The sequence below is a fragment of the Lissotriton helveticus genome, chromosome 12 (assembly GCF_964261635.1).
Source record: "Lissotriton helveticus chromosome 12, aLisHel1.1, whole genome shotgun sequence".
Classification (NCBI taxonomy): Eukaryota; Metazoa; Chordata; class Amphibia; order Caudata; family Salamandridae; genus Lissotriton; species Lissotriton helveticus.
Window position 1 is genome coordinate 757,999,515 of NC_136073.1, and position 25,501 is coordinate 758,025,015.

The 25,501-nt window shown below is 45.2% G+C and overlaps 1 protein-coding gene across 5 annotated transcripts in view; it reads left to right on the forward strand.

Annotated features, from left to right (window-relative positions):
- MEF2D (myocyte enhancer factor 2D) overlaps positions 1 to 25,501 on the forward strand; it is a 449,440-nt gene that overhangs the window by 263,070 nt on the left and 160,869 nt on the right. For all 5 annotated transcript variants that reach the window (XM_078671232.1, XM_078671228.1, XM_078671231.1 and 2 more), the window contains one exon: positions 23,325 to 23,553. In XM_078671232.1, coding sequence (XP_078527358.1) covers positions 23,500 to 23,553 — 54 coding nt within the window. In that variant the 5' untranslated portion in view covers positions 23,325 to 23,499. The remainder of the gene's footprint in view (positions 1 to 23,324; positions 23,554 to 25,501) is intronic.

Here is a 25,501-nt window from a genome sequence, read left to right on the forward strand (position 1 = left end):
CCACATGCGTGAAGGCCGTGGAGTTGACTCTCTCGACTAGCGGGTACTTTGAGTACGAGTCGATAGCCACCAGTGTGTGTCCTTCCCCCGGGAAGCTCCCGAAATCTAAGCTGACTTTGGTCCACGGGGTCGTGCATGCTTCGTCCGTGATTATCGGGGCCGGTCTCTCGGGATCACTCGTCAGTTGGCAGGACATGCAGTTCTTCACATAATCCTCCACCATGGCTTCCAGTTCGGGGAACCACACCTTCTCTCGCATGCGTGCCTTCATTTTCGTGGTGCCTTGGTGGCCACCGTGAGCAAGTTGCGTGGCTCGGTACCTGAGGCGCTTCAATATCACCAAACGTGTTCCCCTCAACAGCACACCTTCTTCCGTGGCGCTGAGTTCATGGCGGACATGCCAGAATTTCGTGAGGGCCTCTTTATCTGCTGCTGTCCAGGTGTTAGGAGGGTGTAGGTAGTTAGCCCAGGATCCTTCCTGAACGGCTTGCAGTAATCTCATGTACAGGTTGTCATCAGCAGCCGCTTCCTTGATTTCAGCAATCGTCATGCATTGGGGACAGGACGTGAGTGCTACCCACTGGGCGTATTCCTCGCAGTCGTCATCAATGGACGCCGGCTCTTGAGGTAGCGGGTGGCGCGACAGATAGTCAGCCAGATTTTTGCCTCCTGGTCGATACACCACCTCCATTCCATACGATTGAAGCTGGATCACCCACCTCTCAATGCGTGGTGGTGGGTGCGGGGCGGTGCCTTTGAAGAGGGGTACTAGAGGCTGGTGGTCTGTGACCATGACGAATGAGTGGCCTTGTAGGTATAGGTGAAAATGACTGCAGGCCCACTTGATTGCCAGGGCCTCCCGCTCGATTTGGGCGTACCTGGTCTCGGTTGGGGTCAAAGCCTTACTGGCAAAGGCTAGTGCTGTCCATTGGCCGGGCTCGTGCTCCTGGGTCAGGACTGCTCCCAGACCCACCGGGCTGGCGTCGACAATCACCTCGGTACGTTTCTCAGGGTCGAAGTAGGATAACGTGGCGTTCTCCAGGAGAGCGTCTTTGATGCCCTGGAATGCTTCGTTTTCTTTTGGGCCACACTGCCACGTGGCGTCCGTTTTGGTTAGCGCTCGTAGGGGTTCGCTTCGGGTGGCTAGGCCCGGTATGAATCGGCCACAGTAGGTGGCCATCCTGAGGAAGCTTCTCACCTCCGTTGGTGATTTTGGCGCTGGGGCGTCCTTTATGGATTTGGATTTCCTCGGGTCAATCTGAATTCCTTCCTGGTTAAATACGTAGCCGAAGAATTCAATAGATGATTGAAAGAATTGGCATTTGTCTTTGTGGAGTGTCGCTCCATACGTGCTCAATCTCTTCAGGACGTCTCGAAGGTGTTTGTAGTGTTCGGACGCGGTGGCAGAGTGGATTAAAATGTCGTCGCTGACATAGAGAACTCCTACCTGGGCTGCCAGGGGTTATCAAATAGTGTTTTGGAACACCTCAGCCGCTGAGGATATGCCAAAGTTGAGGCGTTTGTAACGCCGGAGGCCGAGATGAGTGCTGAACGTAGTGATGAAACGGCTCTCCTCCGCAAGGGGTAATTGATGATATCCCGCATTGAGATCGATTTTTGAGAACCATTTTGATCCATTTACGTCAGCCACTATGTCGTCCATCGTGGGCGTTAGATGTCTTTCCCTCCGGATGGCTGTGTTTGGCAGTCGCATGTCAATGCACAGGCGAATTTCGCCCGGTTGCTTGGGCTTCTCAACAATAACCATGGGCGAGACCCACGGGGTGGGTCCCGTTACCTTTTCGATGACACCAAGGTTCTCAAGTTTTTCAAGTTCCTTCTCCACCAGCGGGCGGAGGTGGAATGGTATCCGGCGGTGGCGCAGAGCTGTGGGGGAGACGAATTTATCAATATGGAGTTTGATGGGTACGCATTTAATGCACCCTAGTCCTTTGAACAACTCAGGAAATCGTTCCAGCAGTTCATCCACTTGGTGGGCTCGGATACGGTTAGCGAACGCTATTAGTTTTAGATCCTCTGCAGTGTGGCTACTTAGCAGGGTGTCGGCTTCCCGGTCAATTATGTGAACTGTCGCCATTATTTCAGCCTCATCCGCTCGGATAGGTATCACGATCTTTCCCTTGAGAGGTAGCGGTGTATCCGCTCCATAGGCGAAGATTCTCGTTTTGGACCGTAGGACCTCGGGCCAAGGGCGTAACTTGTTGAATTGTTGTAGTCCCATGACATTGACGGTGGCACCCGTGTCGATGATGGCATTCACCTCATTTTGTCCCATTTGCACCACGCATGTCGGTTGTGGCCGTCGTCTCTGCTTAAGTTCCCGGGCAAAAGAAACGACGTATGCCTCCTCATCTTCCGAGTCCGAATGGTCATAGATCGTGGGTAAGTGTTTCTCTGTCTTCTCCAGGGGCGGGTCGGTTAGCGACAGCTGGCGGACGGCTTTTGTGGGCGTCCATGACTTCTTGGGATTCCTGGACTGGTTCTTCCTGTGGCAGACTGCCGCGAAGTGGTTTGGGATCCCGCAGTTCCCACACGTTTGTCCCTGGGCCGGGCAGTCCTTAGCCGCGTGGGGTTCATGGCTGCAGTATCCACAGCGGGCCTGAGGTGAGTTTCTCCGGTAACCTTTCTGTGCCTGACCACGTGTCCGGGGCCGCACGGCGTCTGCGCGTTCTACTTTGATAGTTTCGGTCTTGACGGGGGTTTTGTGTAGGGCCTGTTCCATGGCCGTTGCTCTGACGTCTGAGAGCTCATGGGATCTGGCCAGGATGAGGATGTCTTCCAGAGAAATCCCTGGTTTGCGTAGGATTTGGCCTCTCAACGTCTTGTCCCGGCACCCCTGAATAAGTTGTCTCCTTATGGCCCTTGGTTGATCCTCGTCGGTGGAACTGGCTAACTCCCTGACACGGGTGTGGAACTGGTCCATGGACTCTCCGTCCCGATGGCGTGCTTGCCCCAACTTGAATACCTCAAAGTCCACGTTTAATTGGGGATCAAAATGGCCGTTGAGGGCGGCAACAGCGGCGGCATAGCTGGCTGCTGCGCCCGTGTTAGGGAGATGTTTGAAAAGTCTGAAGATCTCGTCCCCTGTGTAGTGGAGAAGTAGGGACCTTTTCACTGCGTCATCTGTCTCCCTCGTGACCACGAAGTAATTTTCTAACCTTTCCAGCCAAATTTTCCATCGTGGCGAGGCCATGGTTGGGTCGACCGCTTCGCTGAAAGGTGGTAGTACCCCGGCTGCCGGGTACTGGAAGGGAATGTTGATGACAGGCGCCACAGCATCTCCGTCCCCCATGGTGGCGACTCCCAATTAAGGTGAGGGTAGGCCTCCGGTACGGTCAGTCCCCTAGTAAGGCCGCGGCAGCGCGTGTACCTGTGCAGGGATTCACCCAGCTTGCCCTCCTCTCGCAGTGTCTTCCGTCTGCACCACGTGTCTCGCGGCTGGTCAGAATTGGGAGAGTCGGGCCGCTCCAGGGTATCTTTCCAGGCCTCCAGAGCTCCAGCAGTATCCCCTCCAGGCGTCACCAGGCTTCCCCAGGCCTCAGCAGGCCGGAAACGCGTTGCACGCGAGATGCGTGGGACTTTGCCGGGTGTTTTTCCCGCTTCACACGCGAGAAGCGTCAGGAATGGCAGGGTGCGGCGGCTTCGCGGACCACGCGAGATGCGTGGTGGACGGCAACCTGTTGCCATATGTGTTCCGAAGGCGCGGTGGCGGCCAGCGGTGACAAGCACTCTTCCCGCGGGGCAGCATAGGGGAGGAGGGTCATGTCCCAGCAGGTGGGAAGGCAGCAGGGAGGAGCGCGCCGGCTCCTGTGGACCAGGTGTAGCAGCTGGGTCACACGCGGTAGGCACCGCGGAAGGGAGCAAACCGCTCCGTCGGGTCACAGGTGTACAGGCGAGGGTTGGGCCCCCTCCGCTCGTCGCCAATGTAGTGTGGCTGTGTGTGGGGCCTTAGGGTGGCCTGATGATTGATCAGTCGCTTGCGCAGGGGTGGAGACGCGCAGACGTAGCGACTGAGTCATACACACAGTGCCAGTCGGAAGTGACGTGCACGAGCGCACGCCCTCCATTTATTCAGCCCCGCAGGCCACGCCTGGCCTGCGGATGTAGGGGTGCGAGTGCGTGCGTCGACTAGAGCGCTAACAGCACTACAGGAAGCCTTGGCCCCTGTTGTATTAATTCCACGAGAAATTAAAGTAAAATAACTTCAAGCAAGATAGAGCATAGAACATAACACATACACATTCTAAATTCCACCGTATTAAATAATAAGACTAAGAACATAACAGCACCTTGCCGAATCAACTCAACCAGGAAGGCTGTAGTTGGGAGGGCGCGATTTTTCACATTACTTGGCACCAGACTGCATAAACACTACACAACTACTCGATTAGCCCTTCCGTGTAGATGTGCCGCAGTCTCACGAAATGCAAAGGTTAATTATCATTGTCAGATGCAGAATATTAATAGATGCGCTTTTGCCATGGTAAATAAAGAGCAGGCGGGTACTGGTCTGGGCTCAGGTTCCAGTTAGACCAACGGGTCATCCACGCATGCGAGTAGAGCACGTGCTTGTGAGAAAGAGCAGGTGACACAGAGCTCTGGGTTTGTTTCACCAACCTGGCAACCTTCAGTTATCGACGAGAGGCGGAGAGAAGCAGAACTCCCCTTACCAGTGTGGTTGAGAATAAAGAGTGTGGTAGCACTGGATCATGCAAGAGTGAGTGTCTTTCTTGTTGCTAGGAGATGTGCCCATTGATGGGAGAATCATTTATGCCAGAACTAGATCACGCCCATTTTGGGAATAATTCCATCCCTTGGGTATGATCACTGGAGGTCGCCGCAGTGGCATTAGGGTGGTCATCCAGGCGGCTCCCTCTCTTGGACGGAGAGTGGAGAAGTTATTGGATTTGTGTGAGTGCCTGACGAAGGCATGTGCTGCGCAGGTGGCTGTCGCAATCCATCAGGGAGCAAGACCTTCCTGTATGGGAATAGCTCCTTTTGGTTGAAGTTCTCACTCTTCAATGCCAGCATTGGAACTCTGAGAATGATGGTGGCACTGCAGATGAACGTACAAAATAATAGGAAGTGATGCAGTTGGTCGCGTGAACCCTCCAGATGTCTCGCTCGATTGAGTTCGTACCTCGGCTGAATGATTTTTGACTTCTATTAAACGAAGATGACGTCCTTCCTTGGCTTCATTGATGTTAGCATTTGATTAAGGCACACACATGTACTTTCCCATTTCTTTCCTGCATCAGATGCAAAGGAGAGCGTGAAACCACTGAGCTTACAAGAGGTTGGACGGATATAGTTAGGTATGTTGGGTTGGTCGACCATCAGTACATCCTGGAGATGCCTTCTAGGAGAATAAGTCTGAGGAAGAGGAGAATGGAGAAGGTAAACGTCACAGTATCAACGTATATGAGAGGCGTGTGGGTGGTTTTATCGTAGCACCCCTTTGAATTCATTTTAAAGTGCTTTTTGAAGCCCCAGGGTTCTGTGCACTACTAGTCTGAATATTAACTTTCCTGTCCACCTTAAACCATCTTGGGTGCTAAAATGAAAGATGCATAAAGAGCAATAAACGGTTTAAAAAATCTATTGTATTTTTGACAGCATAACAGAAGGTAATGCCCTTCCCTCGTCAATATTTTGCACAAGTCAGTAATTGCTTGATCTCGTGTAATTTTAAGACTCTATAACAGAACTTTGTGAACAACAGCTTAGTATTGCCTCTGTATGAGCTGTTAAGCATCCTAAACACTGGGCCTTTATGGAGAAAGGGTGGATCGGGCCTTCAAGCGAAATTGTTCCACAGCAATGGCTGTCATTCCCATGTGTGCACTTCCCAGCGATGTGTGCTGATCCCGTAAAAACCGGTGCCAGTTTCTGAACAAGTCAAACAAAATGTGACCCAACCTCAATACTCGGTAGGCCCCACCAGAACATTGTGTGCGCGCCCCCTCAGTTAATATGTGGCAGACTACCCCAACAACACGTGCCAGTTCCCTTCTCCCCGGTCTCAAGAATATGTGCAAGACCTGCTGTGGCAAGGAAGCCCTGCTGTGGTAAACAAGACCTGCTGTGGTAAACAAGCTCTGCTGTGGTAAGCAAGCTCTGCTGTGGTAAGCAAGACCTGATGTGGTAAGCAAGACCTGATGTGGTAAGCAAGCACTGCTGTGGTAAGCAAGATCTGCTGTGGTAAGCAAGACTTGCTGTGGCAAGGAAGCCCTGCTGTGGTAAACAAGACCTGCTGTGGTAAGCAAGCCCTTCAGTGATAAGCAAGCCCTTCGGTGGTAAGCAAGCCCTGCGGTGGTAAGCAAGACCTACGGTGGTAAGCAAGACCTACGGTGGTAAGCAAGACCTACGGTGGTAAGCAAGCTCTGCTGGTAAACAAGACCTCTGGTGGTAAACAAGAGCTCTGGTGGTAAACAAGAGCTCTGGTGGTAAACAAGAGCTCCTGTGGTAAACAAGATCTGTGGTAAGCAAGCCCTTCGGTGGTAAGCAAGCCATTCGGTGGTAAGCAAGCCCTGCGGTGGTAAGCAAGCCCTGCGGTGGTAAGCAAGACCTACTCTGGTGAGCAAGACCTACTGTGGTAAGCAAGCTCTGCTGTGGTAAACAAGAGCTCCTGTGGTAAACAAGAGCTCCTGTGGTAAACAAGATCTGCTGTGGTAAGCAAGCCCTGATGTTGTAAGCAAGCCCTGCGGTGGTAAGCAAGCCCTGCGGTGGTAAGCAAACCCTGCTGTGGTAAGCAAGACCTGCTGTGGTAAGGAAGACCTGCTGTGGTAAGCAAGACCTGCTGTGGTAAGGAAGATCTGCTGTGGTGAGCAAGCCCTGCTGTTGTAAACAAGACATGTGGTGGCTTAGGCTCCGTGCCCTTTCAGTCCTGTGTTCTCTGCAGAGAAGGGAGCCAGTTATTGTCAGTTTCCATGGAGATTTGGAAGTAATGCAGATCAATTGAATCACATATTTGACAATTGTTTTGTCCTGTTTCTGAGAGAGCCCGACTGCTTAGGTCCAGCTTTATGTCCAGTGCTTAATTTGTAAAAAACACATAAGTGCCATGGCCCTTGTTAGAAGGCCACTGCAGCTTGCACCACCCATTGCCACTGCCAGCGCTGCCAATGACGGTACCAGCACAACTACTAACCATCACACTACTACAAGTGTTACAGTTCAGACTATTTCAGCCCCCTAACCCTATAAGAATGGCTTGGGCATGATGTATTAGTTGTTTTTAATGTATATTGATTTAATAAACAACTGTCGTTCTGCTCAGCTGTATATTACTCAGACAGCTCTCATTATTGCGGGTGTTGACAATTAAGTGCTGGTGCCGAGCAACAGGAAGCACCTGCTTTCATTAAGCACTGGCTGTGTCTTTTGTCTGGGCTGACACACATGGCAATATTTTCATTTTACATTGTCATCCAGTGCAATGTGTATCTTTGTGCTTTAAGTTTGTATTCTGGGTTCAGTTCCAGTCGGGTGGATCAGATGGATCATGTTTATTAGATCTGAAACAAAAAGCAGGGGGCGCTTGATCTCTTTTTGTTGAGGTTCAATGTGTAAGCAAGATGCCCCCATGCATGTGTCTTGCCTGTCCAGCGACCCACATGTTGACTTTTTATTTTACATTTGGGTGCAGTTGGAGCAGTAGTGCTTCTGCGGTGATATGTTTGCAATAGTTTAGGTGAATGCCGACTTTGTCAAAGAGAAAGAATGTCAATTTCACTGCATGCAGTGGGGACCCTGAATATGGAGCAAGGAATATAGTCGTACCTTGATATTGTAGCCCAAATGTCAACGGCAAAAATATCGACAGGTAACTGTATATATAGAGTTTCCATACCTTTTCCATAAAGGCTTTCTATAACTCTGCATGAATGTACCTTAACTATATATATATGTCGCCACACACTCCAAATTCCTCGAGTAAGAAAATAGACGGCACTCCAAGTCTATGTTTCACCAAAGAAGATTTATTGGCAGACCCCCCTGCCCCCTTGACAAACGCGTTTCACCCTTTAGGGTTCGATAAAAAAAAAAAATATATATATATACATATATATCTCTTCAGTGTACGTACAAGCACAGTTAAGAATAGTAAATCTACACTTTCTGAATGAACCTACCTTTTGATACTTTGGTTACGATATTAAGGTATCAGAATATACTCTTCTCGATATTTCAGACTAACAACCCTCATGACATTGAAGAACTGCTTCTTGGAAGCAGGACCTAGTTATTCATCTTTGAAAATGACTGAATCAGCCCATAGAAAGAGGTAGACATTGTACCATGTTTTAACCCGCTTTGCCTCATAGAACTCCCCAGCCCATGTGTGAGAGGGCCCCTTTCATCTGTTTTCTGCTAGCATTCATGCAAAACATCCAGCCTTACAGATGCACACCGGAAGAGGCTGCAATTGTGGTAGACACCCAAACACTGCTTCTAGGAACTATTTATTTATTTATTTATTAGTTTATATAGCGCTAGAATCACTCCATAAGGAGTATCTCTGCGCTTCATGCCCAATAAATTAGCAACTACACAGTGGAAGACGATTAAATTTCGTTTTTAAACAGAATAGTTTTTAGCTGTTTTCGGAAGGTTAAATGCTCTTTGCATAACCTTAGGGCCAACGGAAGCTTGTTCCACATCTTGGGGCCCATAGTTGACAGGGCTCTTCCTCCATGTCTAACTTTTTTGATATGCGGCACCACAAGAAGAAAGTTGTTGCTTGATCTAAGGGACCGTAAAGGGACGTATGGTCTAAATTTCCTTTCCAGGTAGGCGGGTCCTAGTCCATTCAAGCATTTGTGGATTAGGCAGCATATCTTGAATTTTGCCCTTTGTCTAACATTAAGCCAATGTAATTGCTTAAAGAGGGGTTTGGATGCAGTTCTTGGGGGGGCATTCAGGACCAGGCGAGCCGCCGTGTTCTGCACAACCTGCAATTTATCCAATAGCCCTTCATTGACTGAGAGTAACAACCCATTACAGTAATCAATCCGGCTCAGGATAAGTGCCTGAACCAGGATCTTTCTTGTTGAGTTGGGTAAGAGTGGAATTTTTTTTCGGAGTAAACCAATGGTGTGGAAGCATATCCCTGAAATGTAGGTGACATGTTGTTTTAAGGACAGGTCGTGATCAAGTCGAATTCCAAGATTCTTCACGACCTGTTTGGGTTCAGGGACTGCTCCCAGCTCTGTTGGCCACCAATCAGGGGTCCAAAGTATCTTAGCTTCCCCAAATAGCATGATCTCCGTCTTGCTGACGTTACATTGGAGGTAGTTATTGGACATCCAATTGGCCACTTCCTCCATGCCAGATGAGAAGGAGTTCCTAACCTCAGCGGAAAGAGTTCTAAAAGGAAACAGGAGCTGTGTGTCATCTGCGTAGGATACGGGAACAAACCTGTATCTACGCAGCACTCCTGCCAGGGGTGCCACATAGATATTGAAGAGCGTCGGGCTCAGGCATGAGCCTTGTGGCACCCCCTTAGAGATCTCGGTTTCCGCTGAGCGAAATGCACCCATGGTGACTGTCTGGGTGCGATCTGTTAGGAAACTCCTTATCCAATCTAGGGCTTTGTTCTTCAGGCCAGCGTTCGACAACCGTTGAGTCAAGATGGAATGTGACACGGTGTCGAACGCTGCCGATAGATCTAACAGAACAAGTATGACAGAGAAACCCTTGTCCTGGTAGGCATGGAGGTCATCGGTGACAGACAGCAAGGTGGATTCAGTGCTATATCTGGGGCGGAATCCTGATTGGGATTCATCAAGGGCTTGCACGTGTTCAATGTGGCTGGACAGGTGTTTGTTAATATGTTTTTCTATAACTTTCCCCAGGAAAGGTAGCAGAGAGATGGGCCTTAAATTACTCAAGTCAGACCAAGGTATGGTGGTATTTTTTCTGGTTGGTCTGACGAGTGCTCGCTTCCATTCCTTGGGGACAGTGCCTGAAGTGAGTGATAGGTTAACTAGTTCTGTAACCAGGGGGCTTAAATGTTCTTCCAAAATAGGCATGAGCTTAGCAGGAATAGCATCCTCTGGACTTCCACTCTTAATTCGTTTTAAAAGGGCAGAGGTTTCTAGACATGAAATAGGGGGGAAGCTGTCCAGGGATTGCGTGTCCCCGATGGGATTCATGGGATCTGAGTGAAATGTCTCCTTGAGGGGTCTAGATTGATTGGTACATAAGATCTTATCATAGATTTTATCAATTTTGTTGGTAAAAAAACAGGAAACTTTGTCACACAGTTTTTGAGATGATATATCAGGGGCTTCACATGCTGACGGTTTAGCCAACGTCTGCACTATCTGAAAGAGAACTCTAGGTGAGTTCCCAGCCTCCTGTATTTGAGTAGCAATGTGTGCTTTCCGTGCACCCCTTATTGCTTTATGATAAGAAGATAGGGTAGCCCAATATCTTTCTCTATCTTCAAGGAGATGGGAAGTTCGCCACTTTTTCTCCAGTTTCCTGGCTCCTTGTTTAAGAGTTCGTAAATGGGCAGAGAACCAGACTGCATGCTTTTGTACTGGCCTAGGTTTAAAACATTTTAAAGGGGCAATTTTATCAATGGTTGTCTTTATTTCGTCTCCGAATTTCTTGAGAGCTACTTCAATATCATCCGAAGGCCGAAAGACGGGAGAAGTAAAATTTTCTAAAAAAGTGGACACATTAACTTTGTGCCACTGTCTGCGAGTGCAAGGCAGGGTGCTGGAGTATGCTAGACTAGGTTCTCGACGAGGTGTGGTAAATTCCACGATAAAATGATCAGTCCAACTCACCTGAGTAGCAGGTGGGCATAATGTCGCCTGAACATTGGAGAAGACTAGGTCTAAAGTGTGGCCAGCCTGGTGAGTAGGGCCACTGTTTTTCATCAGTAAACCTAGACTTGATAAGTCGGTTATTAGTGACTGGGCATCACCACAATCCGTTTTCTCACAGTGGACATTAAAGTCCACCACTAGACGTACTAAGCCACAATCTTTGGGAAGTCACACAGCTTGCATAGGCTAATTAGTCATGTCTCCTGCTAGGAAGTAGCCAAGTCATGCTCCATGCAAGCCACATGTCCACCTGACCGCTTTTCTGCCACTCCTATCACTGAATCAACTGTCATTTTTTAGTAAAGACCTAAAGAGCAAACCTGTCTCTATGCCCGGGTTGGATCAACGGGCATTTCCAAATGAATTCCAAAGGAGGGGATTTTTTGAAGCTGTAGCAGGGAGCAAAGCAGAGAGTAGGGAGTGCATGTGGGTATTTGAGAAATAAATCTTACCTCAGCTTCCACTTACTAAGTACTCATTGATGCAGTAGTGCCTACTCTTTCTATGACCACCTACATGAGCTGGAACGATGTAAATTCAGATTGTCCTGGGATTTAAACACTAAATTATCTATACTTGGGGCAGAGCATAGGATGCAGTCATGCTTATTAGGGGAAACATCCATTACAATGCAACTGTTACAACGCAACTGCCTTTACATTGCATGTCACTACAACGCATGTCACTACAACGCATGTCACTACAACGCATGTCACTACAACGCATGCCATTACAACGCATGCCATTACAACGCATTATAAGTTAAGTAATAGATATTTTTTAGTATTAGGGTTGGTATGAGTCTTGGGGTACATGGCAATAGTAATTTTTACCCCCACACTAACAAACACTTTCCCTACTTTTGCACTCATTGGAGTGGGAATAGTAATTTTTACCCCTACACTATCCAACACTTACCCTACTGTTGCCCTAAAAGTATTATGCATTATAATGGTATGCTTTGTAATGGTAGTTTTAAAAAAATGCGTTGTAATGGCATGCGTTGTAACGTCATATATTCTCTTATTAGTATCCATATGCAACATTAGCCCCTTTAATGCCCTCATTCCCTTCTGGGTGGTCGGCAGTGGGTGCAGGTGGCATCTTGATGCTGCTCACCCTTGGTGTAAAAGCGGCAACCCCTCCAATTTATGTAATTTTGAGATTAACACCGGGATGTGAGTATATGTTCATCAAAGCTAAAACCGCTCCTCAACAGAAGTTGACTGATCCAGTTTATGACTGCCTACAGAACAAACACTGAAATCTTGAAGTGACAGTAACATTTAAAGAGAAGAAAAACTAAGATGTCAGTTGTATTTCCCAAAAGATCTCTGCTTCTTAGACTTGCTAAATAATGATTTTGCAGGTTTACACGCAAAGGCGTTTTTGCACACATTTTCAATGGTGGAAGTACCATGTTAAGTCTTCATTTAAACGTGCAGTGCGTGTGCCACGTCCCAGTTCGATGCATGTGCTTTTCCCCAAAAAATATATAAGCATGTTGCTAATGGATCAACCTGCAGCACAGAAAGTAACATTTTGGCTGGTGTCCGCTCCATGATTTCAGTGAAGGTCTTTCGCTGTAAATCTCATCTAGGGCTGTGGGAGAGGGATTCACGCATCAGCTCCACCAGGCATGTGACTAAGAACCCCCCCCAGGACTGACTTGAAGCTTCATGGAATAACCATGACTCACAGGAACATGTTCATAGGTTCATTTACAGAAGTTAAAGTATCACAGCCCAACTAAAGGTTAGAAGCAGATCTAAGTTGTGCTGTGTCCATTTGTGTACATTGGCAGTGTCCATTTAAAAAAGATTCAGAAATTGTCTTGTGGAACTGTTTCAGTGAGAGCCACCTCCTTGTCTGGAAATATTCGAGCCTCCCTAACTAGGCCAGCCTGTCTCCATCCTGCAGCTGTAATCTTCGTGGTAGCCCTCTTTAGTTTTCATTTCCACCCTCTGAGAATTGTCACTGTCTTCTGCTCTGTAGTCTTGCCCTGGGCGCAGGATGCTCCATTCATGTCACAAGCAATTACCCATAGTTAAAACCATCCCCAGTGAGCACTCAGTAATTGCACCACCATCCCGATTTGCTGAAAATTGTGTCCACTTTCCTACAGGTGCTATCCAAGAAGAAGGGAATTAAAATCCATTCCGATATACAGACGCAGCGAACAAATCCACAATGTAATATCTATATGCATAATATCGGCACGAGCCGGTAAAATCTCACAATTAAATAAGCACACGTGTGAGATCCGCGTGTAAGCTGCAGGCCACAGGGCTGCATCCTCATCGGGCCTATTTCATTTATCCTTGCAAAGATTTGAGGCACTTTTCAGCAGTCACATCTGTTATTTGTGTTACTACAATATCTCAAAACTGCCATACCTTGGCTAATCCTCTGTTGTAATGTATTGTATTGTTACTGGTCTGTAGCTTAGGGCTTGTGGTCTTCAGCCTGTCCTTTTATCCTCCAGGTGAACAGTGTCACAAAGGACACCCACTACGATTCCATTCCCTGCCAGTGCGTTGAGGTAACGCGTGGTGACCTACAGCCGCCACCTTCACCCAAACAAGAGGAAATAAGACAAATTTCGAGACCCCCTTCATAAAGGCTGAGAGTAGTCTTTACTCAAAGAAAAAAGCACCGGTAGGCGTTGTTGGCTAGATGATCATTTATGGCCACACCTATGGGTTCAGAGGGTCTGATTGACCTTTTTAGGTCTCGTGTGACAGACAGCTCAAGCTGTCTGAGTGCGTAAAGACCTACAGTCAGCTTACAGAGGGCGTAGATCCCGCCTATAGTTCACCTCTAGAAAAAACAACTGTTGAGGTCTTTTAGGAATTCCAGAACACTGGGCGCACACCTGGGTAACCGCTAGCTGATGCTAAAAAGAAGAGTAAAAGGTGTAGGCAATGGGGCGAGTGGTAATCCCTCACAACCACTCAAAAAAGACCAGAACAACTGGTCAACAATGAATAAGAACAACTGTGCCCCTGCACTTACAAATTATGTGGAGAATTCAAAGAGTTTGAATAAAATTGTATACATGTAATGCTGACATATAGCCTATCAATCTAAACAAATGGTGGCGGTACGAAAATTGGTGACAGATGGTAAAGTGAGACCGGTAAGTCAATTATTAGTCTGTAGGTAGAGTGTCCATATTCTGTTTAATGTTCCATTTCAAAAGCCAACACGTGTTTCATCGCAAGGAACAACTGCGAATCTTCAGGGCTAAACAAAAAATACAAAGTATATCTTCACTGAACATGTACTGTTTGTACAGTCATGGAGAAAGTGACTTACGTGCCAATTGGCACCACACAAACCACCATGTCACGTAAGTCACTTTCTCCATGACTGTTCTCCACATAAACACAAAGTCACCCACCCACCTTTTTAGCATGCCTTATGTCACCAGGGTGACACCAAGAGTCACCCGTCTGTGCAAAAAATCCTACAAACAGTACATGTTCAGTGAAGATATACTTTGTATTTTTTGTTTAGCCCTGAAGATTCGCAGTTGTTCCTTGCGATGAAACACGTGTTGGCTTTTGAAATGGAACATTAAACAGAATATGGACACTCTACCTACAGACTAATAATTGACTTACCTGTCTCACTTTACCATCTGTCACCAATTTTCGTACCGCCACCATTTGTTTAGATTGATAGGCTATATGTCAGCATTACATGTATACAATTTTATTCAAACTCTTTGAATTCTCCACATAATTTGTAAGTGCAGGGGCACAGTTGTTCTTATTTATAGTTCACCTCTAGTTGGCATTATTGTCGCTCTCAAAGACTTGCTTTTAACTTCTTAGTTTGCATGTGCTTGCCTCCCTTTTCTTGTGTTTGTCCCTCCTCTGGAGCATGGTCTCATGCCTTGTGTCCTTTGAACGCTTACTATTGAAGCATAACTTTTTTCTTTTTTCTTAACCACGCCGCTAGAGTCTGTATTTTCCAGCATTTTCCAGTGTGTGCTTCTCCCCGCAGGTCCACGCTGCTTTCTTGCCCATGTACGCCCTCTTCCACCATTCTGTTCTCTCTCGCTATGTCATGTTCTCTGGCACTCTACGTGCTGATGTTGCTTCCCCTCATCCACGCCTTTTGTGTTACATTTGCACCCTCAGCCTCTGCGTTGCTTCCCCTCACCAGTTCCCTTCTTGTTGCTTCAGCTCCCCCTGTTGCTTGCACCTCCCACACCCACGTCCTCTGTTGCTTCCACCACACCTGCCTACCCTCGGTGTTGCTTTCCTCTACCTACTTTACAAATAAAAAATGGTATTTCTCTACTTAAAAAAAATTATTCACTGATCCAACTCAAATATTATAGAGAAAAAATGAGAGCTCTCGTCATTTTGCAGGAGCGGTCGGTGTGCGTACAACATGACGCTGCCTTCAGCGTCATAGTCTTTTTTTTCCCTCCTCTTATTGAACTAAGCTGCACAGCATTGGGTATGCTGTACAGCAACTCTAGAAACCAGGGGCAAAGCTAATAGATCCCAAATGCCAGACCTAGTGGCTTTACCAATGCTTATTATTGTTAACAGTGCTCTTCTCATTATGAAGACTTTTATTCATACATCAAGCAAGACTGAGCTGGATGTGTAGGCTTCATTTATTAATTTCACTATTTCCAGCCATCCTCATCCTGTACGTCTGCTGCTTCGAGATGCTGAAGTCCACTCTAGGTTACAGCCTGAGCGAAAGAGTCGTAGATCAAACTCCTTGCGCCGTGTGTCCTTTGAGGGTAACCATACCCTGGAGTAGAAACATTGTGCCTCTGAGCAGAAGTGTATATTTTCCAGCTTACTAGGGAACGGTGTTAAATGCCTGACTGAAGAGGGTCTCTTTGCGGGGTTTCCTCTGAATTTGAAGGTATTGAAATCAGAGGAGGGCCGATATCTATTATTATGGAAGTATTTAAAGTTACTGCCTGTTGTGAGAATGGCGGTATATGGTTTGTTAATTGGTGTAAACTTTTAGTGGTTTGCTCATTTATGTGGAACTTGGTGATCAGGAAATTGATTAGTATGAAAATCAAGATCTGCAAGCTTTGGTATCATTGGGATGCCCAAAGGATTGGTTTTATGTGATCAGTTTCGTCAATCATGAGATTAGTTATGATGCCCTTATTCTGTTGTCAATTGTTTCATATATGACCGTCTATGAAGTCGAAGACAGTAATACACTTTCTTTACAATATGTATACTAATTTAGTTTGTTTTGTGGGGAGGTGGTGTAGCTTTAGGTTTGCCTCACTTTATTGCGGCATCAGTTCGGGGCCACAACCCTGAAGACGTTGGCGGCCAATTTCACACTGGGAGTGGCCAGTGCTCTTATTTCAGAGGTCTGGGGCTGGGGAAGGCTGCTGGCGTCCGGGCGTCAGGATCTGTCGGGAGAGGTGTTTGCCCGGGTTGACATGGGCAGGGTGGCGGCGGCTCAGTTGTTGTGGGTCCTGCGGCATGCCCTTCGCATCATGGGTGAGGATCCGAAGGCTTTTGGGATGCATTTGTTCCGGATCGGAGCGGCGACGGAGGCGGCGAGACATGGTTGGGGGAGGTAGGAACTCATGCGTCTTGGGCGTTGGCGGTCGGATTACTACAAGAAGTATATCAGGCTGAGGGGGTGCGGCACTTCCGCAAAATGGGCGGGGCCGCACTAGCGAGGTAGTGCTGCCAACGGCCGACAGAAGCACGCAAGGGGTTAATGCTCCAGGATAAAATGGCCAGAAAGTATACAAATTACGTACTGTCCCTATTCGCTTGCAGTTTTATAGGTGTGGAGAATGTCCTTGCTTTATTTTCCAACTTAATGAGATGAAGGACAGCACTATTTGGCCATTTCTTGTGGAAAGTGGAGCGTCACCAAATTGAATCCCTTTCCTTTTTTGCCTGGAGGTGACTTCACTTCCTCTGCTACTGTTTTCCCAAGGCGCAAGACCTACATTTTTCAGTGGATGTTTACACGCCCGACTTTTGAGATTTCAGAAATCCGTTCTAGGTTGAGGAGAAGAAACGTTGTAGTAATATAAAGTTGTAAATCTAGTTGTTACTGTTTTTTACCCAGCTCTCAATGTTTCAACTAAGAAAAGATGAAAGTTTGAGGTTGTCATTAAGGTTAGTCACAGATCGTGGCAGAGTGACTTAAAACTCGCCAGAGACCTTACGGGCTATGCCACTTTGTCAGCCTGAACAAATTTCCCTAGTGACCTCAAATAGTAATAGACATTTTTCCCGTTTAAGACCCAACATGATGCAGCTAACATGCTACAAACCTTTTTATTCAGAAGTTGTAGAGTGATACCAAGTGCAATATTTGCATAAAATATTCTCGTTGTCTGTAGAAGTAATGTTAGAATTTTCAAGTCATCTCTGCGGTTTGATGTTCATATAATAGGCTTCAGTAGTCTGTAGGTAATTACAAGGATAGATTGTTCATCTTGGGCCTTATTACATTTCGAGGAAATGGAAGGAAGATTTTGTGGAAGGTAAGCTTTTTCCTCTTTCTAGATTTCCTTTTCGGTTTCACGTCATCAATTTGTTTCAGACATTTTAATGAAGATGCTGCCATTATTCTTTTTTTCTAATTTCATTTGAGTTGAGACACTCCCAGCTATACACTTTTAACACAAAAGTCGAATTTTAGGGTAGTCACCTATGTCTTATTCTAATATTCGAATTAGTACTTGAGTTAAAGTTTTACTACAGCTATTAGAATGTTAGATGTGCTTGGATTCGTTTTGTAGGGTTCGCCTACCAGACATTGCAAGCTGTTTCGTAGCAAAAGACCTTTTGTGAGCTTAACAAAAAAGTTGTTTTCTATGCCCGCCCATTGTTTACCCTTTGTGTTGGCTTTATTATGACTGTGAAGTAAGTCTTATTCAATGCTTTTTGTGATTTCCTCCCATGAGGATAGCCTCTTTCCCATTCAATGGCTAACTTGTATTCTTCTACATCTTTCTTTCGGGGACCTGCTTTTTATCTTTTTGGTTAATTACTCAATGAGGTTGCATGTTTTCCTTCTCTCTCGCTTCTTTGCTCTCCCCACCTGCCAAAAACCCACTCTCCATGCTCTCTTGCTTATGTGCTTCTCTCCTCTCTAGCTCTCTTATGTGCCTCGACAACACCAAACTCAACCCCACCCTCCCTCCATGTTTCTCTGTCCCTTTTGTGTCTCTCTCCCTCGTGTTCAGCTTTTCCCCACCTCTGACCACTTACCTTTATTTTTATCATTCCTTCCACACTCAATTGCTCCCCAACCGCTACCTCACTGCCCGCAGTCTTTTTTTTTTAAAGATATATTGTAAAAGTGCTTTTGCAATTCCATGCAGAACTGATAGTTTTTTAAAATAAAAAAAAAAACACCTGGGTCATTTTGTAAGCGCGTCCATTCGCCATCATGCATGCTCATGACTACAAAATGACGGGGCCAGCAGCCACTGCTTTCTGCTTTTCTGCGTAGTCTTGTGACTAATTCCGCACATTTCTGTGCAAAAAATGCTTTTTGCTGACTCTGCAAAGCATCGACAAACCGCACTGGCAAAGCCAGTAGGTCCAAAAGGTAAGATCTATTGGCTTTGGGAATAGCCGTTTAGATCTCGCCTGCTAGACAGCGCATGCTAGGCAGACTGTTAGCTTACAGTGGCATTGGAACTTTCCCATTGGTTTACGTTGGTTGGCTCCATTATCACTCTCATTTATTGCTTCTTATTCGTTAGCATCTGTGGGCTTTCCTTCCTTGTTTTGGGCTTGCCACTCTGTTGGAGAATGGACGCATTACCGTGCTCTTCCACTGCTTGCTTTTTCAGGCACTATTTCTTTCTTTTTCTTTAAGCACTCTGTGAGAGTGCATGCTGTCTCCAGATGTCTCCATACTGTGCTTTTCTTTCCCTCGCCGCACTGCTGTCTGTGTGCGTATCTCCCGCCTCCCCTCTGTGTGCACTCTATCGGAGATGTTATACAGCATAAATATTTAAAATGTATTAATAAACCCAATAGGTTGAAAAGGGAGAGGCCGTTTTGCTTTGGCATTGCCAGTTTTGCATTTTGAGGCTGCTCATGTGCAGAGATGACTCTCTGTTGTGTCTGTGGTGGGCACTTACTTGTACACCTTTGTTACAGATGTTGCTCAACCTTTTATATCAACATTACCATAGGGGAGTGATTTTGCTAGAAACGTGGTATAACCTACATATGGTATTCATTTTAGGTGAATGGCTCTGCTTGAATGTGCTTGATAATAAGGTAGGCAATATCATTTTTTAGAGTGGAGGAGCTAAAATATTGGCGCTCTTGTTGGAAGTGTAATGTAAAAGAAAGGGCATGCTTGGATATTAGGGAAGGAAGATTTTATTTTTTATAAATGTGAGTTTTAGTTTTTTTCAGTTGATGGCATTTTTTCGTCAATATGTATATCATTTTTCAAACAGCATTGAGAGTGTTTACATTGTAAATAAACCACAATTAGTAGTGGCAGTATCCCAAAATGCACGCAGCTTGCCTGGCACTGGTAAAAACATCAAACATGAATCTATATTAAACAATGTTTTCATTAAAAATCGAGGCTGCACAGCTTTCAAGTGGCCAAAGTTCCATGTGTGATAAAGAACTCTCCATCCAATCTCAACATTCACCTCATATTACTTAAATCTGCTTGCACTTTAGGACCTTAACTGAAAAGGTAGAGTCAGGGTAACCACCCATAACATCATTTACTGGCCAGTATATTTTGTTATTTTAAAAACTAGTTATACTGTCATGAATTCTCGGTTATTAGAATAAAACCTGTAAATGTCATTACGTTATCATCAATTCTTCTGGGACATTGTGAGTAGTTATCAAATGAGGAATTATATATGTTTAGGTCGAGTTGCAGAAAACCTACTGGTTTTAAAGTCTGCTCATTTCATTTCAAACCCTCCCCCCCCAACCCCAACTCCCACGTGTCTGGTTATGTTTTTGTTTAAATACCTCAACTACATGTATGCGGAGAGTGAAATGCATGCAATGTTTAGGTTTTATTATATTGTTTTACTGGGAGGCTGCTGACCGCCTTTCTCCTCTACTGCATGGGTGATTGGCGCCCATTTCCTGCCATCTCTACCTTGTATTTTGAAGGTCTTGGCATCAGTGGCTTGAAGGGGGGTTTGGGGGATACTTCATGGACCGACACCTGGCCCAACACATCTATCTGCTTGCCTGTTTCTTAAACATGAGTGGGGGACGAGGTCAACACCTTTGGCTACCCCCCTCAGAAAAGTAAGGACTTATAGACGGAAGAACCCTCTAAATGCATTGTGGCCTCATTTAATACAGATGTAAACAAAGCCACGAAGGGGGAGGGAAGCACGCGTAGCTTGGTGTAGCATCAGCTGCCCTTTTATTAATAATCGTCTGATCAATTATATTAAAAAAATAAACTCATTAGCCTTGATCCTGAGCTGGATGCTGGCGTCATCACAGTGTTGGAGGCAGTTCAGTTTTTTTTTGTTTCTGGCAGAGGTCCTCCAATTCTGTGTTTCTGGGCTCACTGGGAACATGCGGAAAAGTAGCGATGGCCTCTAAAATCTCTCTGGAGTAAGTCCAGTGGGTAACATCTGCTCCTCTCTGGGGTAAGTCCAGATAGTAACATCTGCTCCTCTCTGGGGTAAGTCCAGTTGGTAACATCTGCTCCTCTCCGGAGTAAGTCCAGTTGGTAACATCTGCTCCTCTCTGGAGTAAGTCCGGTTGTAACATCTGCTCCACCCTGTTATGCTCACGTGGCAGGTTTGGGGTGTGTATATGATGCGCGAGAAGATAGTCTTCAGATGAGTCCTCGTCACATGCTTATTCGTGTTCTGCAGTGCCTCAACTGTACCCATAACGAGGATATCTTGTTATCCATGAGGCCTGTGAGACAACTAATGAAAATCATTTACAAACCAAGTGCTGTAGGTCCATTATTTATAGGGCTGACAGCTTGGTACTCCTATATAGCAGTAGATAAAAGGGCTTGGAACCTAATAAAAACTCCCTGCTTTCGCCTATGTTCCCTGCTACTGTATAAATACTAGTTTCAGGAATTCTTTGTCTAAGTGTTCCTTTTGAAAGTGGTCCATGGAAGCTTTGAAAGGTTTGCACCTCATTGTCACAGTGGACTCGGAGCATGGACAATCCTTCAGAGACAGGGGATCTTTCAAGTTTCGAGCATATGACTGGTCGCAGCCAGGGCGGTGGTCCTGTCTACTTACCGCTGAACCCTCACTAGAGGAGGACAGCACCCGGCGCTTTAAAGAACTCGACTCCTGCTACAAAAACGAATTGATATTTAAATCAATAAGCATGACTGATCAGCGGCATTGATGATGCAGCTAAAGTTACTTCACAGCTTTCGGAGAGAAATACAGGCATTTCTTATTCCTAGAGAAATGTATTTTCTGTATACAAGAGGAAAGCCATAGCAGTGTGGAGTTTGGTGTCAAAGGGACACTAACCCACAGGTCCTACTATATGTTTGTTATTACCGGAGTCCTTTATTCCATATTTCGTGCTGTCAAAGGAGGTACGCCAGAGTACACATTCTGTTGGTAGGATTAACACTGTGAAATCATCACTGTTCCCATTTGTATTCAGTTATTCAGATTGTGTTGGAAGAGATATTATATTGTATTGTAATTGCATTTATATAGCGCTTACTACCCCTTTTATGTTTTTACATTTTTAATGTTGGGATTATTTTAAAAACTTTACGTCATAGCCCCATGAACGATTCGGACATTTTTTTATTACAGTTCTATAGACTATTAGTATTTTACGAATATTTATGTTGCTCTTCAAGTCAGAAAGAATAAAAGTTGTATATTTCTTGTATTATGTGCTGTTGGTTATGTACCCTTTGTGGCGCGAAGGCAAATTATGTATTTGAATAAAACAGCACTATAACATGTGCTTTTGATTATTGCAATATTTCTGTGAGTATCCTTTTACAGTTAATTGCTACTATTTGTCATTGAATTCAAGAAATAGATGCTCTGAAGTGATCGTGTTCAAACGATGCAAGTAATTAGCTGTGTGTCGCCGTGATTTGTGTAGCTATATCGTTATAATTGGCGGTCGACCCAAGAATCCTGATGTGGGGGCTGAGAGTAAAGGGTGGGAGCAGGAGACAAGGTATTTCACATTTGAGGGGTATCCTAGGGGATGGGATTACTGAGTACACATTTTTTCTCGAATAAAATGGTCTTGAGCGTGAAACTCAACCAGGTCCACTTTATCAGGGGTCAGTCAAGAGTCTCCTCCTCTGCTGTTCATAGGAGACAGTTAAGCTGTGGTAGAAAGGGGGGGTGTAGAGTGACCCGTAAATACCATAACATTGTGGAAGTGTCGCCACCCACAACTTGACGTTTCCCACCTTGAGATGTTGTGTGTTTCCGTGACTTCTCAGGCTGTGCTCTAGTGCAGGACACTTGTTCATCCTTCTGTTATGTTATGTAAATGTGTGTATACTTGTAACGCGCACTATCACCTGAAAGCTATCTTGGCACTGTATACCGCTGTGAAACCCTTCCTGGCTTTCCCTGTGAGATGCCCCCCTACTGGGCACCTCCAAGGTGAGGCCAGGCATCCTAGCGCTTTCGGGGCCGTTGTGGAGATTAAGCAAGCTATTGCCCAGAGTTGCAGAGTGGGACCCATGATTAGAGTAGGCACCGAGGCAAGAATTATCGAGTCCGTGGACATTGAGCCCAAGACCCTGTCGCGTCGGGAATTGAACCCTGGTCCCGGGCCAGACCTCTGCCTCAGGGTCTGCCGCTCTAATCGGTGAGCCACACTTCTCAATTATGTTATGTTATGTTAAGAACTATTTATAGAGCGCTCGTACACCCATGGGTTTCATGGCGCTATTCTATTGAAAGTAATTCTCATTATGATTTTAGAGCTGTTTCCAGTTACATGCACATCCATCTGTCCACGATTTGGAGATACTGTTCAAGTTTTTAAGGATTTTTTGTTTTGATAGGGGTTAAAAAAAATGATGATAGTTCAGCAGGTTGGACGCCTCGTGCTGTCCAGCACCACTCTTTTTTACAAAGGGCAAATCCGTTGCCCCTCTAAGAGTCAGTTTGATCAGAAGTTTGTTTGGCTTTTAGAGTTTAAATGTGAAACTAGCGGACAGGAAATGGTCCAAATGGAACATGTATAGGGGGAGGTTTTTATATCGCCGGTGGTGGAATTGGAATTACGAAGGCATAGGGATGGGGAGCAAAACGTGTAATATGTATGTTTAATTGAACTTGATTCCTGATACGACACTAAATGTAACTTGCATTGTGATTGTATGAGTAACAGTGAATTTGTCTGTCATTCTTTCAAATAAAAATATTTAAATACAAAAAAAGTGAAACTAGCAACATCTGTTAAAGAGAAAAGTCTTTTTTTATACAACATATGTTTCTTATTTCCTCAGCATTAAACACATCAGGAGCAGCTGGACATAGCAAGATACCAGAGAATACCATGAACTGAGGAAGAAGTATCCGCCAGTGCAAAAAAAAAAAGGAATTTATGAACGCATTTTAAAAAAAGGCGTGAAAATACGTGTCCACAAAGTTGTCGCCTGGCGGTGAGGATTTCCAGTGAAGATGGGGAGAAAAAAGATCCAGATACAGCGGATCACAGATGAGCGGAACCGACAGGTCAGAAAACCCAGCCCGCGTGGCAGATTTGCTATTCGATTGAGCTCCATGTTACACGCCGTATTGTTGCTTTATCGGGCTCAGTGCTGCCTTATCTTGCCATTTCCATAGTGATTTAGTCCTCCAGAACCTAATTCTGTATTGAAAGAAGTCCAATAGAAATTGAATCCGCAGCCTTTGAGGTTGAAGTAGACTTGAAACGTTCAGCTTTTTTCAGTAATGCAGCTAAAGTGTGTGCACAGTGTGCCTTGAATAAAGCGGAATTGGGCTGTGCTCTCAAACCTCTCCTCATGGAAGCAATTCATCTATTCACTTGTCCACGTGATCCGCTTCTGTGATGGCAGCGGTGCAGAATACTTTGTATCGCTGCTCTTACTTCCACCCATGCCATAGTCAACTCTGCTAACCTCAACAATCTCGTATGCATTAGTCTTCACCTAACCTCTTATCAGCTTCTTCTGTGAAACACCTCTGGTTCATCCACCAGTATTATCAAACAATTCACCTAATTTCTCAGTTGACTTGTCACTGTTCCGTCGCATATCTTTCAGGGTATCCCGACGCGTCCACAACATGTGGCATCATCAGGTTGCCATCTTCTTCTTCTACCAGTATCAGGCCCCTAACACTGCTACCGTTACTTTGTCAAGTGATTTTCTTGCTCCCATACCAGATTTCCCTCCATCTTTGAAGATGGGCCTTCTTGTCAGACGTTGGTGCGCTTATAATGTCATGGATTAATGCTGCTGTTATTAGCATTTTGACTTCTGAGGCCGCCGCCTCATGACTACTTCACTACTGGCCACCAGGAACCCCCCACCCTAAGCCACTTATGTTGTGAACCTCAAAGCAATACACAGAAATACAGAAACAAATATTGATTGAATAATTATACAGATTCTTAAATATTTTTAATAATCTGTTATGGAAAAACATTTTTTATTCTAATTGCAATGCTGGAGCTTTTCAAAATTTGATTCATTTCCAGAAGATGAGGCGGCATTCTAAATGCTGTACATTGCTTTCTCTGTCATGCTCCTAATATGTGTTCTCTTTCTATGCCCGTATTACACCTACACATATAGCTAACCAAACCAACTTTTTAGCCTCCAATTTTAAATGTCTCAACTTTCAGAGCATTCTAAAAAACGTAATTTACCATTTTGCTTTTTATGTATGCTTGCTTTATTAATCGTCCAATAACATTTAATTATGTACACAGTTGTACACTGCTTGTGGTCCACAGATCATAGGTTAAGAACCGCTGGATGAATGAATATCCTCATACAAATTGATAGAAGAAACATAGCCACATTAGCAGCATTCACGATAAATATATAGAGAAAGTCCAGCCTTCAAAAATCAGATAACTGCTATGGTAGCTTTTTTAGCCGTACTTTAAAACTATAAAGTACACAAGATGAGGAACTTGAAGATCGTGTTTGTAAGTACTGTAGTATTCTTTTTATTCCCAATACTCCTTTCCATCTTGCTGAGACCTCTTAAAAAGTTGAAAAGCTAAATAAATGATATAATCGATATCAAACGCCAAATGTCGAGAGTCATATAGTACCAACATTCGAACTCATACAGCAATAATCTACAATACTTTCATTTTAACGGCCATCTTCACATTGTTAATCTAATATTTGCAAGAAGATTACTCTAAATGTGAAGAGGGATTTCTGGGGAAAGAAACTCACTAGAGACCCATAAACAAGAACTCATGATACAAAAGTGGAGAAACATACATGAACTAATAATGTCTGACATATTGTGGTACAAAATAACCGGTAACCCAAACTAATCATCGGAGTTCTCCAAAATGTCCTAACATTATCCTTTTTGATATTTCCTTAAGAATGCAATCTCTTGTATCTTTTGGGTTGTGTCATACATACATCTGTCCACTCTACAAACTTAGGTGAGGGCCTAGATTTTAGTCTTC